The sequence below is a fragment of the Stegastes partitus genome, unplaced genomic scaffold (genome assembly GCF_000690725.1).
Source record: "Stegastes partitus isolate 25-593 unplaced genomic scaffold, Stegastes_partitus-1.0.2 Scaffold407, whole genome shotgun sequence".
NCBI classification, from domain to species: Eukaryota; Metazoa; Chordata; class Actinopteri; family Pomacentridae; genus Stegastes; species Stegastes partitus.
The window spans coordinates 454,402-470,009 of record NW_007578138.1 but is presented as its reverse complement, the minus strand read 5'-3'; the positions used below and the strand labels follow the sequence as shown (position 1 = coordinate 470,009).

Sequence of the window (15,608 nt, the reverse complement as noted above, 5' to 3'; positions counted from 1 at the left end):
TTTCAACTGTGTATACAAGGTTAATTTCAGAAAACTGTGCAGTTTTCAAAATTTTGCATGAGTTTTAAAGTGTTTTTTAGGTCGTCATTTTATAAAACATCTGCAACAATACAAAAGGTAGAACTTGAGCTCAAGTAAGAACAGGTTGGAGCTCTGTGTCTCTGCTACAGCAGCATAATACTGGTGAACATCAAGCTGCCAGTGTAAATCTGGTTATCAGCAGACATCAAAGAATGTGATTACAGCTCTGTCCCATTGTTCCTGCTGGATTAAACCCCGTCCTGACTTGTACACCATAAATCACGGTCTATTATGAGCTAAGCAGGAAATGATTGACTGGTATTAGGAAACCTGTATCAGACTTGTTTAGATCAGAGGTGTTTTAGGGATCTTGAAACATCTGAGGCTTTGCCCAGCCCAGATATTGTGAGATGTCCTCCTTTTAACCGCACCATTTTCAAGTTATCTTAGAGTAAAATTAATATAAAATGTGAGACACTGTGCTGTCAGCAAACAAAGGTCATCTCACTTTCTATTCCAGGGAAAATGTTAGATATTTCTACATATTTGAACACGCAAACATTTGGTCCTCTGTGTCATAACAGCGATACATTATTGTGATATACTGAAACAACACCACGGGGAAATTTTTCAGCCATTTATTAAACAAAATAATTTTTAAAAAGTAAGTACCTCAGAGGCCTCAGAAGCCTGTATTGTTTCATTAGCAGAAATAACCTGTTTTCCCTAATTGTCTTCCAGTCTCTGATTTTAGCTTGCTGAAACTTTTGACTTCTCTTCCATGCAATGTTCCCTCACTCGTAAAATATTTCAGGGTTTTCTTACATGTATTGTCCATTTCAAATCCCCCCCACAACATTTTAGTGAGATTGAAATGTGGGCTTTGGCTTGGCCGTTCCATAACCCTTAATTTCTTGTTTTTGTGCCATTCCTTCATGGATTTAATCATGTGATTAGGATCATAATCCTGCTGAAAGGTCAACCTCAGGTTCAACTTCCACTTGTGAATGTTTGGCCTCACATTATCTTCAAGCACACTTTGCAGTGAGGCAGAATTCATAGCCGAGTCAATGACTGCAGGCTGCCCAATCTCTGAGGCAGCAAAGCGATCCCAAACAATGATACTTCCACCTCCCTGCTTCACAGGTAGTCTAAGAGATACATCTGGCCACGTGAGACTAGTTTTGTACTTTTTTGGAAAGCAAAGGCTTTTTCCATGCATACCTCCAATGCAGGTTGACGTTATGCAGCAAACTTCTCAATATGAACTCATGCACTTCGGCACCAACAGTTGCAGAGTTACCTGCACATCCTAGGATGAAGTTTTGGGGTTCTTGGAGATGTCTTTTTTGCATTAGATTGTCTGCTCTTGGCCTGAATTTGATGGTATGGCCAGTTCTGGATAAATAGTTTGAAATCTGTGCCACCTGTAGATGATTTTCGTGACATAGAAATGATTAGTTTCAAATCTTTTTAAATCCTTTTGCTGGACTCATAGACATCCACAACCTTTTTTTTTCAAAAGTCCTTCGGAAACTCTTTAATAATCGATTTTTGTGGAGTTTAAGGTGTAATATGATCAATTAAATCAATTCAATAATTTCCCTGAGGTTTGCACCAAAGGAATCAATAAAGTTCTATTGTATTCTATTCTAAAAATAAATAAATAAATGAAAATGACAGCTAAATTCTGTTATTTGTTTGCATATATAATCTTAATCTCTGCACTTTTTCAAAGAGGATTAGGTTTAATGTTAAATGATGTTGAAAAAAAGTTAACAATTTCTATGCAATGTATATATTTGTCCCATGAGTGTATATCTACATGCAACTTAGACTCAAATACCTCATGCATTACCTAACAGAACATTCATTGTATTTGTTTACTAATTTTTTTCTGATCTTTTTTTCAGGGCAACATCAAACTGGAAAGAGTTTTCATCTGACCAGTGCTGGACCGTAGATGGTGAGCACATATAATACATATACAGTTTGAACACAACACTCTCTGGAAAACAGAGGGTTTAGACATCACTGTCATTTTATTTGGACAATAGACACTTTTATAAAGTATGGGAAAATACAAATATCTCAAGTTTCACTGATGCCATGAGGCAGCTGGTTATGATAGATGTCTCAGGTGTTTTTCTTTTTTTTTTTTAGTAAAAAGGAAAGAAAATAGAAGAGGCATTTGATCAGAGAGGACACCAAGAGCTGAACGACACATTTGCAGGTTAAAAGTAAAAGACTCAAGAGGCCAAATATACAACAAGTTCACCACGTAGGAGGGAAAGCTATTAGATCCACAGGACATAACCAGATACATGGCTCTAGTTGGACAGGCCTTCTACTGGGGACACTGGTTTGAGACATGATGAATGGACAGTTTATTACATCTCATTTCAAGGAAAAATAGCAACAGCAGCAGGTTTCTTTAAAGAAATGACTATCGGTATGCAAATGTTTGATGTAAGAGTAAGAACACACATGGAACCAGATGTGTGAGATGCAAACGTTGCCCCTTTTTGAAAAGGTCAAATAAACTGTATCAGTACAAGAACTAATGCAACTGAGCGGAAAATTGCATGTCATCGGGCTTATGAGAACTGTAGATAAATTTTAAAAATCACGTCTTTTACAGTAGCTCTCCACAGTTTAGAGGTTTTAAGAATTTAGCAAAATAGCCAATATAAATATGTTTAAATTCACTCCAAAATCATTGCTTGAACTTTTGGAAGTGTTTTGCAGGTCTTTCGGGTCATAAATCATTCTTTAACAAAAAAAAGGTACATCTTCAGCTTAAGAAAAAACAGAAATTACTATAAACACAACTATCTCCCACATGAGAGTCGTGTTTCTGCTACAGCAGCATAATACTGGCTAATATCAAGCTGACAGTGTAACTCTTGTTATCAGTAGACATTAAAACATGTGATTACAGTTGTGTCCCATTGTTCCTGCTGGATTAAACCCTGCCTTGACATGTAAATCACAAATCACCGTCTATTATTTGACATCAACAAATGATTTTACATGAAGTGGTGTGATTGTGTGTACATAACTTTGAGTCAGATCTCTGGGAAAAGAAACAGTTTCTATTCTTTACTACAACCAGGATCACATTTAACGAACAAGATTACCGTTCGTGGACTTTCAGATCCAAAAAAAAAAAAAAAAGTCAGTCACCAACAAAGCTTTTTTAGTGTCCTTCAGTTTTTCTAGTGTCATTTTTTTTTTCTCTTCTGGCCTCATAATTGTTTAAACAGACGAAAACATGACAAAAAAATTAAGACAAGGCATTGGTATGGTAGACTTAGCAGTAACATCATACATGATGTGGCGATTTGCTGCCTTGGGGGGCTTTTAATCGACCACAACTCTCCCTTATCCAAAATAAGAGTTTCTCAGTAGGAGACGACCATGTGGAATTCATTTGTGCCCGTTATTCTTTATTAGGGTCAGACCAAAATACCAAGCTGATATTAAGACTCAGTACTCTGCCATTTGAGTTGAGGTTTCCCTCTTGGCATTCACATTAAACTAGACTGTAGCATCTTCAATATGTTGAATTTTACTTGCTGATTTACTACTCACTGGAGCTGGTCACCCTGCTGTTAAGAGCTTAAAGTATTAGCAACTGGTTTTAAGTGTGCTGCACTGGTTTAATTGCTGTTTTAGAGGATTTGTGGATGTCTTTTGGAGCCAAATGTATACAACAGAGTGGAAAGTGGCACACTGTTGTTGTTTCGACTGATTTAAAATGTGCTGAAAGCTAAAAATGTTGCAATTTTCGCTGAGGATATTAGACATTGGCACAAAATATGAGCAGCTGGCACATTCAGGACAGTACACGTCGAGCTACATTGGTCGAACCCCGTTATTTATGGAAAACGTAAATTGCCCGGATGCTGTTCCTTTAACCTACCAAAGTCTAAATATTAAGCACAACTGGCATTTGGAGCAGTCGCAGCCGTCATTCACAAGGCTGCAACCATGAAGCAATCAAAGTGGCTTTACATCAGAATTAAGCACAACATTCATAAACACTAATAACAGTAAGAGCTATAATGCACAATAATAGCTAACAATCTCCCTAAAGACACAGTAACCCACTTATAAGAGTAGCCCAGTAGATTAAAAAGAGGGCAGGTATTGCCGCCCTGTGTGCAGTGTTATCATGACTGTCATGGTCGCGAGAGGTTTCGGTGTTTAAATGTTCATGTCTGGAATGTTTGAGTGGAAATATTGTTTCCTGGAGTGTTATTTCTTTGTAACAAATATGCAGGTCAAAGGCATTACCCATGATTCATGCTGTTTTTCCTCTAAACAGAGATAAACAGATCTGGTGACAGACTAACAGGGTCAAATCTGCAGCAGAATAAGCACCAGTCAAGGGCGTCTGCCAGCTTGTTCATGTGCACAGGAGGAGTTGTAACACATCATATGTAAGTATTAGCGTTCTTGTACTTTGAAGACCGGAGTGATGACAGTATGTAAATTATAATTTAAATGCCCTTGAATGAACACCGAAGGAGACACTGATGAAAACAGGAATTATTATTGTTCTCTGGGTTGTAGCTGTGATTGTTCAGAGGTTCTGGCAGGATTTTCACAACAAAAGGAAATGAATGCTATATGTTTACCTAACCCTACCTTAAACCTACATACACCAGAAGTAACTAAAAAAAAATCTAAAAATAAGTCTCCCTAAAATTGTGTAAAATTAATAAACAGAAAAAGGTTCAGAAGGTTCAGAGATGCAAAAAAAAAAAAAAACGGTGAGTGTAAACGTCTTAAACAGAAACTGTAGTTGCAATGCTTTAAAGTCTCCTGAATGAACGTGCGGTGGAAGGGCGGATAAGTATGATCAATTTCTGTCCACTTCAAGATCTATGGGAGTGTTAAAACACAGACACACAACTGGCACATGGAGAGATTGTATGGGAGACAAAAGTAGACCTGCGTCAAATAGTAGTTAAAGTTTTAAGCTGCTAGGTGGGCGAGGTTTAATTAGCGCCACAAACGTTCAAACTCGTGTGATTGTCTGAACCTTCTGGCACACGTTGAATTGTAATAAACTCCATCGAGCAGGCCTAAAACTGAGCACAGAGAGCAAACACTATTCAAATCAGGTCTGATACAAGGAGGAGGGAAATATTAACTGTGGCGTGTTCTCTCAGAGACGACACGAGTTGTGCAATCTGGATCCTCCTCGCATCCCAGACCTCTGGATGAGGTGACGACTTTAGCGGAAGAACCCGAGTTTCTCTCTCAGCCATTCCTCCGTTAGGTCTTCTGTGTTTCTGATCTCAAACACCTGTAAAGACATTAAAGAGATCGGTGAAGAGCAGGATTTGGCATTTCATTTTAGTACAATAAGGGAAAAGAATGGCAGCAGCTGATTCGAGGTGTGATCGAGAAATCCTGAGACTGCACACATCAAAAGCAAAAACCACTAATTACTTTAAAGTTGCCCCACTGTGTAGCGATACACTGCTCCCAGTGCTCCTGCCACATTTTGATTGCTCTCTGAAAGTCCTGTTCTGACCATTTGCAGATCCGTATTTGTGATTTCACCATGAACCTCTATCTTGCACAAAGAACAAACATCAAATTCTCACCAGTACTCAGAGAAAGAACCAACAGTATCCAAATGTGCTTGACACACTTGGAGAACAGAACTTCTAGGGAACGTTTCCATCATGGCAGGAGCTCTGGGAGCAGTGTATTGCTACAAAGGACGACTCCTTCGAAGTGGACAGCTGCCAAATTTAAATAATGTATAGTTTGACACACATGCTATAATATAAGTAAAGACCCAGGTAAATAGATGCAAATATTAGGCGCTACATTACTACAATAATTATCTGAATTAGTACATTAATATAGTATTAACATATTAGTCGATGCCAGAAGTTCAGGTCAGCATGCTAACATCCTAACTCTAAAACCTGAAAAGCAAAGCAAAGCTAACTCTAATGACAATGTTATTTGTTTTGCATGTATCTCCTCATAAGTAAACGTATTGGACTAATTTGAACCTAATGGTGGTGGTGCTGGTGCAAACATTAAAGGATCTCCAAGGTTTCAGGATTTATCCTCTGGCCACCATAAATATCTGGATCAAATACTATTGAATTCTATCCAACAGTTACAAAGATATTTAATTTTTTAAAAAAGCCCTTATGGCAGTGCTTGAGGAAAAGTTGGGGTACGATTCATCCTCTGGGGATTATGAATGTCTGTGTGTTGTTTAATGACAATCCATCCATCAGTGTTTGAGGTATTTCTGTCTGGACCAAAGTGGTGGCTGATAGTAATAACACAACTCTCTGGCATTACTTTAATTTTGTGGCCTATGTGGCAGATGTTTCAATATCCTCTCACAGGGTTGCAGTAATTACATCCAGAACTATGTTATTGTGACGATGACTCATAAAAGGTTCACTAACCTTGGTCAGTTCAACAGTTTGCACCAGCTTGTTTTTGCTTCCTGCGTACATCATCTGCTGCTCTGGTCTGCAACCTGTCAAACACAAACACGCCAACATTTACAGTATGAGTAATAGTTTAAAAAGTAAGGGCTGCTTTAAACTTGAAGTCAAAGAGACGTTCTTACCCACTGGACTGGAGAAGATGAAGCAGAGAGGATAGGACACACGGCCATCATCATGTTGGTATTTATAACTGTAGACCACGAATGTTCCTGGTGCTAAGGACAGTTTGTGTGTTTCACATCAGAAGAGACGAACAGACATGTCGATAATCTGCTACGTAAAATATTCTACTTCAAAATGTAAAAAAATAACTACTTTAAAAGGGAGCTTCTAATTCATTATAGAGTAAGACGGGAATGAATCATTGAAATGCTGCTAAAATAAGGCAGGTCATCCGTTCAAAGGATATCTCGGCTGTCTCTCGGGCAGTTCGTCCTTTAGATCATCAGGAGAAATATCCTAAAACAAGACAGAAATGTAATGAGCAGTTTTCTGTCGTGATGCAACGCCTTTAGTTAGTTACTCGTTATCTAGAAAAGCAATTATTAACATCCAGCAGCTGACAGGCTGTCACATCAAAACAAGCTTCATCCACTTTATTATCACATCTTTCAATCCACGACTATAGTGTTCGTTTAATTACCCGGAAATTCACTTCGGCTCTCATAAATTTACATTTAAAATGTCAAAGCTGAATCCAAACTTTTGTACAGACACAAGAGTAGATCGGTATTATAAAAACAGAGTAACAGAAAGCCTACCTCATGTTCTTCGTCAAGAATAACAAGCTGCTTGTCTTTATCAATCTTCACTGAAGGGACAGAAAACAAACACTGAAGTCAATAACTGAATTAGTTTGAATGGAAACTGTCACATCAATTCAGAAGTACTAATCAGTGAGTCAAAAGTGAGACAGTTTGGAAAGAAAAAGACCACAATACCAAGAAAATGACTCAGTATTTTCTGCTGCAGCGTCCCAGTATAAAAGGTGTGTATAATTGAGTGTGAGTCCAGGTCAGGCAAACACGTTGCTATAATCCTGTTCAGCACAAATGACTTTTGATTCAGACACAGCGGAGGATAAAGCTTAAGCTCGGTTGTGATATTCACTCCTCCGTCACACCACCTGCTGCATTTGGAGGTATCTCCTAGAATCACTCTCCTACTTGGCAATCACACTCCAGGAACATTTTTCTTTTCATTATGTGAGTTTGACTGAGCGTATTTATTACATCTGTCTTCAGCCGGAAGACTTTTACAGATCAAACATAAGTTTATTTGCTTTCTTGGTGAGATAAAAGATTGATGACACCCTTAGGTGTATTCAGACTACACAATTACCACAGCTAGCTTGTCTTTATGCCAAGCTAATTGGGTTCTGGCTGTAGCTTCATATTTAATGGATATGATTGTAGTATCAGTCTTCTCTTCTAACCCCTGGCAAGAAAGCAAATACACCAATCAGCCACAACATTAAATCTACTGACAGGTGAAGTAAGTAACACTGATTGCCTCGTTAAAATTGGCACCTGCCAAGAGGTGGGACATGTCAGGCAGCGAGTGAACAGCCAGCTCTTGATGTTAATGTGTTGGAAGCAGGAAAAATGGGCAGTTTAAGAATCTGAGAGACTCTGACAAGGAGCAAACTGTTGTTTAGATGACTGCAGGTCTTGTGGGGTTTTCCCAGTATGGTTACCAGTGCGGTCCAAGGAGGACAACTGGTGAACCTGCAACAGGGTCATGGACGCCCACGGCTCACTGAGTGAAGACTGGCCTGTGTGGTTCAATCCCAGAAGAGCTTCCTGTAGACGAACTGCTGAAAACCTTAAAGCTGCTACGACAGAAAGCAGTCAGCTTCCTGTAGACCCATCAGAGCGCTCATGTTGACGCCTGTCTGCTGCTAAAAGTGCCTACAGTGGAGCAGTGAAGGACGGTGGCCAGGTCTGATGAATCACATGTTCTTTTCCTTTATGTGTGTGTCTGGGGAAGAGACGGCAGCAGGACGCACTATGGGAAGAAGTCAAGCCAGTGGAGGCAGAGTGATGCTCTGAGTAACGCTCTCCTGGAAAACCTTTGGTCCTGCATTCATGTAGATGTGCCTTTTCCACCTAAACATGACTGCAGACCACATAAAGCCCTTCATGTCAGTGATACTGCCTGATTGCAGCGGCTTCTTTCAGCAGGATAATGCTCCTTGGCACACCGCAAACATGGTTCAGGAATTGTTTAAGGAACATGACAAAGAGTTAAAGGAGTTAACTCGGCCACCACATTCTCCAAATAGTAATCTGATCGAGCTTCTGTGGAAAAACAAGTCAGATCCATGGAAGGTCCACCGCAAAACTTCCAGGACTTAAAGGATGTGCTGCTGACTTCTCGGTGCTTCAACAGGTCAGAACTGTTTCCACATCATGAGGGGGATCTACACAGTATTAGTTGGGTGGTTTTAATGTTGTGGCTCAACAGTGTATATGAGATATTCAAAAGGTCAAACTCCTCCTTTAATGGTAAACAACTGCACAGTAAAGTTGCAGACAAGCAGAATCATATATAAATGATTAACATGCCTAATCTTTACCTCTGGCTTGTTAACCTGCCTTTGAGTGTCGTCACTTGAAACATCTTTAAACACTTCTGAGCACATGTTATGTTAACTAGTTCCTTGTCTGGTATTCCCTGGTTTTTAATGAGAACAGCAAAGCCCCCCGAGTTTGAGGAAATGCTCCTTTAAATGTCAGCAGACAGGGGCAGAAAGTCAGTGAAGTGAACTGAGCCTGCACAGATGGGAAACTAAAATCTGTCTCTGAAAGCATCTGAAGCTTGAGGTGGCCAAATGCAAGAGTTTAATAATATGATTCAGCCTGTTCGCCTCCATCTTGCAGCAGCGACCGGCTGTCTGAGCATGAATGGAAGCTGAACTTTATGAGTTTAATTAACACAATAACAATTCTATTTAGTAAGATTATTAATATTTAGATTAAATATTCAGTGAACACGCATGTCATTAAACTTGCAAGAAAAGAAGGGAGTGACTCACTAACGATGGCCGCATTGTTGGTCTCCTTCCGGAAACGAAACTCCCTCAGCTTTTTGACCAGATCTTCATCCACATCACAGACCACCAGTGATTCACTCTGATCCAAAATAAGGGGAGACATGCAAATATATCAATGAATTTTGAATAGATAAACAATAAAAGTTCATATGTTTCAAACACAAGTGACACTAAACAGAGATTATCTTGCACAACTTCATTTTTTGTTTTTTTTTTTACAGTTAAAAAAAAACAAGAATTGACCTTAAATCACAGTGTTAGACTAATTTATAAAGACTGCAATATTCTGTGCAACAAGAATGATCCTCTTTATTTGAAGTGGCAGACACACTGCATCAGGAAGTGTCTCCTCCACATCCATTAGTTCTCACTCTCTCTCTCTCACACACATCAGAGGAAACAGTAATATGATGCCTTTGTTCTGCAGCAAAGCATAAAACTAACAGCTACTTCTCACTGTCATCTGAGTCGAGGAGTTGCACTTCCACCTGCTTCACACGGATCTTTTTAAAATGTTTTCATGATACAGTGGAACAAAAACGAGACACGGAGCTTAACTAACGGCATGAAGAAAATCCTACACTTGTTATGGTTTTACCCTGATCCATGATTGAACTGTATGCGTCATTTCTGTTATCGTTGTTTCTGGCAGTTACACAGCTACAACAATTAATCTATTAGTTGTCAAACTATTAATGATAATTATCAAAATTCTCTGATTGCAGCTTCTTAAATTAGATTTTCTTTAGTCCTCTTTTACAGTAAACTAAATACCTTTTGGTTATGGACAACTTAAGACATATCTTGGGCTTTGGGACACACTGACCTACAATTTTCACCATTTTATGTACCAAACAAGGATCAGTCAAGAAAAAAAAATTGACAGATTAACCAACAGTGAAAATAACAAACTGAAAAAATGGATAAATAAGTATTATTGTGACTGGCCCACCTGAATACAGGGCATGTATAATCAGTAGGAAAATGCTGCAGTGGTGGGCATATAGAGGGCTTTATTCTATATACTTAATAGAAAAATATGTCTGCCTCTTAATCCATCGTTAAATATGGTAAGTTTAATTTTCATTTTTAATTTTCAGAATGTTTGCAGAGGGCTTATATGTATGGAAGACAGCTGCTGAGTCACTGCGTGTAGCTTGAAGTAGTGCACTTTATTGTTTTGCTTTAAGTACATATGTGGAAGTATCCTGAAATACCAAGCCAGAACAAAAGTAAACACTATATTTAAGGGCTATTTTCAGTCCTCCACAAAGCAACGCCTCTTTGTTTTTGATTTATATTTGAGGAAATCAAGGCTGATCAGCTACAGGTGTCACAGATTCATGAGGAAGGTCGTGTTATTTTTTGACCTTGCTCTGTGCCGTGCTGAGGGTTTTATTTTGCTCGGCTCTTTGTGGAATAATTTGTCTAGTGGACGCTGGTGAAGATCAGCGAGCGGTGAGCTAAATCAATCCGCATAAATCTGAACTTTTGATCCTGCACAAACTGTTGTTTGAAAGCACGCATCACAAAAGCGGCACAACAAATACCCACTGTTCTACTTTCTGCAGGAGTCCAATCTGACCCACAAGCTTTAATCCAGAAAGACAACAAAGCACCAGTTTGAGCAGGATTTTGTTGGTCTGAACCTCTGTCACGTCCTCACGCAGCATTGCATAACTCCATCATAAAGACATAAACTCTCTTAGAGTCTCCGAAGACTCTCTGAAATCTATAATTACACCTTCCTGAACAGATGGCTGGTGGGAGTTAGGATTTCACTGAGCTCATGGAGAGATCTTTACAGATTAAGAAGAGACTCGAGTGTCTGTGGCTGGGACTCTTGAAAAACAGGATGCATGGAGGAAAGGACGGGGAGCAGGCGTGACAATGAAAGCCGGAGGTGGCCACAGGTTTACTTCTGGTTTGAATTCCTCCATTCACTGACAGCTAGCTCTCCAGTTTGGCTGCTAATCCAGTCAGGAAATGAGAGCCAGTGAACTATCCAGTTAATAATGCAGCTCATGTGGAGGGACTGAGACGGTAAAACCGCCTCAATGTTGGTCGTCATGAAGCGAGTCGAGCTGTCACGACATGCAGGTAACAACCCAGAGGGAAACACTGATGATCATGATAGGGAGGTGAGCTAGCTTTAAGGCAGCTCCCCAAACCCAGACATGTTAAAACACATCAGTGCGAGGAGCCGCTGTGCAAAGCTGCACAGGCACAGCTGCAAGAAGCCCGACAGCTCCGTCTTCAAAATAAAAAGCTTCACACTCAGCTCTGCCTTCAGTTGAAATACTTGACCTTTGCTTTGACTCAATTTCCAAAACTCTCTCAGACACACAACCAAACTAACCAACCAAATCATCTTAGCAATTCATTACTGATTATTTTATCCATTAATCAAAGACTAATTTTGTTAATTAACATGAGAAAATGTCGCTCTTTTTTATTTTTTTGTCCAGTCAACAGTCCAAAACCCCAAGATATTACTCAAAGGGAATCGTTGGGTTTCTCTTCATAATATTGTATTGTCTTGATCTTAACATTTAAAATGCTGTGAGATGACTAACAAGCTTCGTACTTGGTTTAGTCATGCAGACTTGTAATGTAATTCTTTTATCTCAAACACAATAGAATGGAAAGCCCTTTGGATCAACTTGTGTTGCTTTAAATGTGCTTTATAAACAACTTGACATTTAAAAGGCTTATTTCTTTTGCCATTTTTGCCTAGAAAATGACGGCTATGATTAATCCCTTGTCAAAGAGTTTGGAAAAAGCTGAGTTTTGGTGCATAACCGGATGTACAAAGTACTGTTTATTTAACAAAACAGTATATCATATGCTTAGTTATCTTATAAGCACGTGTGCTAATGCTGACCACTAAACAAACACATCAGTGAGTCATTTCATTTGGTAAACAGTGAGTTCACCACCGCGGTCACATATTTAAAATACATGGCAGTGAAGAAAAAGAGAATGAGTCTATTAAGATTTTAGTATTTCAATTCTGCTATTGCTGCAACTTATTTTATTTATATTAATGTAGAATATGGCTGAACAATAAGCAAACAAAAACCCAACACATTTAGCAATTATTTAGACAGACACTGATTTTTCAATACAAATCATGATTTTGGTGGGATGCGTTTCTTTTGCACTGACAAAATAAATGACTCATTATTGCTTCAACCTCTACCACACAAGTACTTTATATTTTGACAATCCGATTTATTGGCAGAAGCATTTCTGTAGCATCACAATGCTTCACTTATAATCGTGACATGTTTTACTTTTACCAAGAAATTGCAGCTCCTGTAATTTGGATATTGCATCTGTTTTAATTAATCGTTCAGCTTTAGCACAAATTGACTTACTGCAGTGTCACTTTCACACATTAAAGTGCCACCGTAGCCCACTATAACTTTTGATAACTAAATTTAAAGGTGATTTAGTAAAAAACACTGCATTTGATACAGAACACAGAAGATTTACTGCCATGTACAGTCTGACTGGACTTCATTATCTACATTTACAGCAAAACAGTATTATCTAATATTTTAAAAATCCCAGTTTTTATAAGTGATTCTTACCATTACATGAATTCAAATAGACTTCTGTGCCAGTTGCACAATGGAGCTATTTGTATAATTATGAGAAAATACTACTCCAGCCTTTATTTACTGATTTTAATTGTACTCGTGTAGCTCTAGTGGAATATTGCGATGCTCTCAGTCAGCTTGTCTCTAACCTGATGTTTAGTAAATCAGTGCAGCATTTGCATTGTTTCTTCGCCCTCCGTGGTTTTATTTTGAAATCCCTGACAGGAAGCCCGCCCTCTCCGCTGTCTAACTTGCCGCTGCTGCACTGAACGGAGGGTGGAACTAATGCTATGCTAGCAGGCTAACGCTCGCCAATCTGCGACCTCACTTTTCCTCGACAGTCCCCCGAAACTTCGCGTTTGTTCCGAGCTCTCGGTCGAAACGCAGAGACGAAAAGGTCGACGGGCCGCTCCGGTGGAAGCGGAACAACTTACCATTGTTGTAGAGTTCAAACGCTGTGAAGCTGCAGCTGCTGCTCTCAATGGTAGAGACGCTTTCAATGTTTTTTTTTTTTTTTTTTTTACTTCATCATCTTGTGACTGGTTGGACCAATCCCATACCGGCAACCCCTCCTTCAAAAGTTGCTCATAAATCTCTGCTCACTGTCACAGCACAACCATTACGAGGTTTATTCCTGGAATGATGTCACTTTGATTTTCTAATTTTTAAAAAGCTGATTTATTTATTAGTTTTACTGTAGTATGCTTATTACAATTTAATAATAGTTTATAACTCTGTTTAACTACATTTAATACTAAAATGCACATTTTATTCACCTGTATTTATTTATTCTATTTATTTAGCTTTTGCAGAAAAAAAAACTTTAGATCAAAATCACAATAAATTCTCATAAGAAAAAAAAGGTTCATTACTGTATACCCCTCATAACAATTAAATAATGCTACGTTAATGCTTCCCTATAGATAATGCAATATGACACAATATCGTTATATTTAGCTGGTTTATGAAGCGGAGACATCACAGATTCTCAGCATAAAACTTCCTCAGTTAATCACTTACATTGAGGCAATGCTTTTTTTCCCCATGGAGAATACATATTTAAATATGCAAATAAGGTGTTGTGTATCTAAAAATATCCTGATTTGCATCTGAGCATAAGATAAAGCCAGCTTCAAATTACATAGATAGATAGATAGATAGATAGATAAATAGATAGATAGATATCCAGCAGCTTACAAATGATAGGAATGGCATGTAATATCAATCGTGTTGTGAATGATAAGTGAACAAACCGCTCCGTAAAAAGCCTTCAGAATATATATGAATAAAAGTGGAAAGTCTGGTGCCTAAAAGAAACACTGAAGTGGAGATTTAAATCTATAAATAAGATAAATATGTGTGTTGGAAGTGAAATAATAGACAGAATGCAATNACCAGTCTATCACAGGGCCACACTTAGAGACAGACAACCAAGCACACTCACATTCACACCTACGGACAATTTAGAATCATCAATTAACCTCAACATGTTTTTGGACTGTGTGGGAGGAAGCTGGAGGACCTGGAGAGAACCCACACTGCACGGGGAGAACATGCAAACTCCACGCAGAAAGAACCCGGTGCCCCCGCGAACCGGCGACCTTCTTGCTGCGAGGCAACAGTGCTACCAACTGCCCCACCCTGCAGCCCCCTCCAGAATATCTATGAATAAAAGTGGAAATTCTGGTGCATAAAAGAAACACTGAAGTGGAGATTTAAATCTATAAATAAGATAAATATGTGTGTTGGAAGTGAAATAATAGACAGAATGCAATGAAAAATAAACATTTAAATGTATATTTTGCATGTTTTCCCTTCAGTAATCTGAATGAAGATATGGTATGGATGCCAAGTATCCCATAATCTCAAGACTAGACTGATGAATGCATGCAAACACAAAACCTGCTGCATCTCATCTTAAATAAGAATGCATAACGTTTTTGTATTTCTTCCAGCACTTGACAAAAAGAACAGTTATTTAGCGGATAATGTGCTTATAGGTTTTACTTATTCTATCACTGAATATGTGGTGGTGACTTCAAAACAGAACTTCTTTTGTGTCCTGTTATGTCAACAGGCTAAACTTCTCACTACAAGCAGAAAATAGGTCGCATTTGGTTTACCTCGTGTCTTTATCTTGTGTCAAAAATTGTATGAAATCCTGTCTCCTTTTTGTAGAATCAGAGCTGGATAACTAACAGGACCGTTTGTTTGGTAATATGAGCCACTAAAACACAATATAAATCAAAATAGTAACAGTACAATGACTTCTGCATCTTTATGTAATCTTTGTGTATCTTTCATTGTGTCTTTCCAGCGTCAGAAACCAAACCTGAAATAGAAGCCAAATAAATGAAAGTGACGCAGAGCTCAGGGCCAAACAGGCACTAAGTGCAGCCCTGAATAGACGACAGCGGGAGGCTGTGCTTT

At 38.7% G+C, this 15,608-nt stretch overlaps 1 protein-coding gene across 1 annotated transcript; it reads right to left on the bottom strand.

Annotated features, from left to right (window-relative positions):
- Positions 1–2,039: 2,039 nt before the first annotated feature.
- On the bottom strand, positions 2,040–13,736 carry gmfb (glia maturation factor, beta). The gene is given in 8 exon segments (XM_008285541.1): positions 2,040–5,338; positions 6,474–6,547; positions 6,641–6,723; positions 6,928–6,977; positions 7,280–7,329; positions 9,556–9,652; positions 13,613–13,699; positions 13,701–13,736. Coding segments are annotated over 8 exon segments (549 nt in total). The 3' UTR covers positions 2,040–5,266.
- Between the last annotated feature and the right edge of the window lie 1,872 nt (positions 13,737–15,608).